Raw genomic sequence first — 3090 nt, forward strand, 5'->3', positions numbered from 1 at the left:
TGCAGATGTTTACGGAGATAACAATATCCAGAGGGTCTGCATTTCTGACAGAGCAGAGCAGCCGTGCCAGGAGGGAGTCGCAGCAGTTGTAGCCTGGAGCAAGCATTGAGGATGCTGCTGCTTGTTGCCATTTTGAAAAAGCAAGAAAAGGAGAAAAAAACCAAGAAAAAGCCCCTTTCGGCTCCTCCCCACCTGCTGAGATTTTTGCATGGGGTGGTCGTCTGCAGCCACGTTATCCAGGAGTCTCTGCTGGGAGTGGTGCCACATGGGACAACACAACAACGAGGATGCAGCAGCAGCGCCGAGGCTGGAGCGTCCCACGGAACCGCCTTGGGACATCGGGGCAGGACCACGCTCCAGAGCGTGCATTCAGCAGCACAGACAATTGATGCTCTCTGGATCTGATTGCCGCCAGGGATTTTTCTCTGATGAAAATGCCGCTGTGTCTTATAGACGCCTTCTCCACAATAACCAGACGCTGCTTGCTCTGGAGCTCTAAATGCAGACCCACAGCCCAGCTGGGGCACATCAGGTGGCCATGTCCCCCACACATTCAATACCTGTTAATCCCAACTCTCATAGGCTGCAGGATGCAAGAGGAAGGACGTCAGGGGTTTAATAGCGTCAGGATGGGGTCTGCATGCCTATCCTCTCAGTACCTGGATAACAATGACCACCTCCTTGTTGCACAGGTGGTGTGGAGGACCTGTTGACTCTTGCATTGGTGGGACTTAAGGGTTGGCCTCTGCGACTCCTGTTTTTTCCCTTCCATTTGGTTTCATTGTTTATCCTCCTCTGCAGATCTTCCCTAACCCAAATCCTGCAGCTGTGAGGTGTAGGAAGGGCTTTGGGGGTGGCCAGGCCTCGTTGCAGGGTGCTGTCCTCCAGGAGCTGGTGGTGACTTGCATTTGCACGGTCACCTCAGAAGCAAAAATAAGTTGCGTTTCATGCATGGAGAGGACTTCTGCTAAAGGAGATTGATGCTACGGATGGCCCACAGAGGTTCGTCTTCTCTGCTCTGGCGAGACATGGGTGGAGAAGGCAGTTGCGTTGGCACAGGAAGGGTTGTGCTGAGGTGCTGTGACCTCTTCCAGCCAAGGTTCACTGGGCAGCAGGGGCAGGGGCTGATCGCCTTCAACTCCTGGAGAGTAAATGATGGTGAAAGTGGTGGGACTTCATTTCCCTGGGCGCAGCGGCTGGAGCGCAGAGGCTGGCAGGAGGCTGTTGGTTTAAATCTGTTTGGCTCCGTCTCGCCGCCGAACCATTCAAAAAAGAAAAAAAAAATAGGGAAAAAACCCCCATCCTCTTACTTTATTTACATTGCACTCAAGTTTCCGCCGTACAAAAGATTTGCAGGTGCAAATATGTCCTGCCTTCATTAACTTCCCCTCCCTTTTTAATTTATGTGATTTCAATTTTCCTTCCCTGTACTGTTAATTAGGGGACCCTCTAATCAGTACCATTATCACAGTGGTATTCATGTTTAGGAAAGCTGCTAAACAAATGCTTGCAAAATTGCTAAATGGCTAATTAATGTCTGTTAATTAAGAAAATTGCTCATGGTAACAAACCATGCCATTGCTGGCAGCAGCTAGAAGGCGAACACTTGTTGAAATTAGTAACGAGGCAGGTAGAGAACATCTGCTCCGGCGCCGGTCCTGGAGCCTGCCGTCGCTTCCCAGCACCTCTTGACAAAGTTCCTTTGCTTTCTCTACCAATTACACCTCCTTTGACTCAAAAAAATACCTTTTTTTTCCCTTCTCCTTATGTTAACACACACCTAGCACGCAGTTTTTCCAAGCAAATTTTCATTCCGTGCTTTAAAGGGAAATTTAAAATAATAATAAAAAAAAAAGTGGGTGTTCAAGCCCCGAATGTCCGCGGCTGCTGCATTGCAGCCTTAAACCTGCACCGACTAATCTCTCCTTTTTTCCCCTAGACATCCTTTCTTTGCTCGCAAGCCATTTTACCCGCATCCTTAGGGAATCCACCTCTTAACCCTGCCCCGACTAATCTCTCCTTTTTTCCCCTAGACATCCTTTCTTTGCTCGCAAGCCATTTTACCCGCATCCTTAGGGAATCCACCTCGAGGAAGGATGTTGCATCCGTACGTACCGGCTGGCGACGCAGCCCCGGTTGTGCCGGCCAAACGCTGCCCAGGCGCGAGCTGGGACGTGCTCCTCGTCCTCTGCGCTTGCTCCAGCACCTCCAGAGAACCATGGTCAAAAAAAATCAAACCCAAAACCCAGAGGTGTTTCAAGCCTCTGGGATGAGAGAGGAAAAAATGATTTTTTTTTCTTGGTTTGGGGTTGTTTTTTTGTATTTCCCCCAACCTCTCTGGTCCTCTCCTGCATATTTTTTCTTCCTCGTTGCACACTCTTGCAAAGCGTTCCCTGTGTGTTTATCATTGCAGACTTGGTTGAACTACCAGACCGTTTACCGTCAATGTGGCTGTTTCAAGCCTCTGGGATGAGAGAGGAAAAAATGATTTTTTTTTCTTGGTTTGGGGTTGTTTTTTTGTATTTCCCCCAACCTCTCTGGTCCTCTCCTGCATATTTTTTCTTCCTCGTTGCACACTCTTGCAAAGCGTTCCCTGTGTGTTTATCATTGCAGACTTGGTTGAACTACCAGACCGTTTACCGTCAATGTGGCTGGTGTATTTTGACAGATGTTCCTGATTTTTAATTTTTTTTTTTTTGCATATATCATTATTCATTGTTCAGCTCCGAATGAATAGAAACTCAATTAAAAAGAGGAAAAAAAAAATTAAAACCGGGAGAACTGACTCCCCGACAAACAGGTCCACCCGTCAATCCTTTTTTTAGCTCTTTCTGCGCTTTCATGTGCTAATCTATAACCTCCTTCTACTGTCTGACCTCACAGGGACCGCCTGGGTCACAGCCCTCGCCACACGCACAGCCTCCACCCCACAATCCTAACAGCATGATGGGACCCCACAGTCAGGTAAAGACACTAGCGATGGGTAGGGCTGTGAACTGGGATGTGCGCTCGATTTGCCTTTTTTTTTTTTCCCCTCTAGAAGCATATGCTGGGCAAGCGGCTACCCGCCCCCCCCCGGGGGGGTCCCCC

The 3090-nt window shown here is 48.9% G+C and overlaps 1 protein-coding gene across 1 annotated transcript in view; it reads left to right on the forward strand.

The window, feature by feature from the left end:
• The window catches only part of LOC104500169 (single-stranded DNA-binding protein 3), a gene marked incomplete at its 5' end in the record, with an annotated part of 56976 nt that overhangs the window by 43249 nt on the left and 10637 nt on the right, over positions 1 to 3090 (forward strand). The window contains one exon of the mRNA XM_010143810.1: positions 2884 to 2964. Within this exon, the coding sequence (XP_010142112.1) occupies positions 2884 to 2964 (81 nt within the window). The remainder of the gene's footprint in view (positions 1 to 2883; positions 2965 to 3090) is intronic.

The sequence above is a fragment of the Buceros rhinoceros genome, unplaced genomic scaffold (genome assembly GCF_000710305.1).
Source record: "Buceros rhinoceros silvestris isolate BGI_N320 unplaced genomic scaffold, ASM71030v1 scaffold13560, whole genome shotgun sequence".
Classification (NCBI taxonomy): domain Eukaryota; kingdom Metazoa; phylum Chordata; class Aves; order Bucerotiformes; family Bucerotidae; genus Buceros; species Buceros rhinoceros.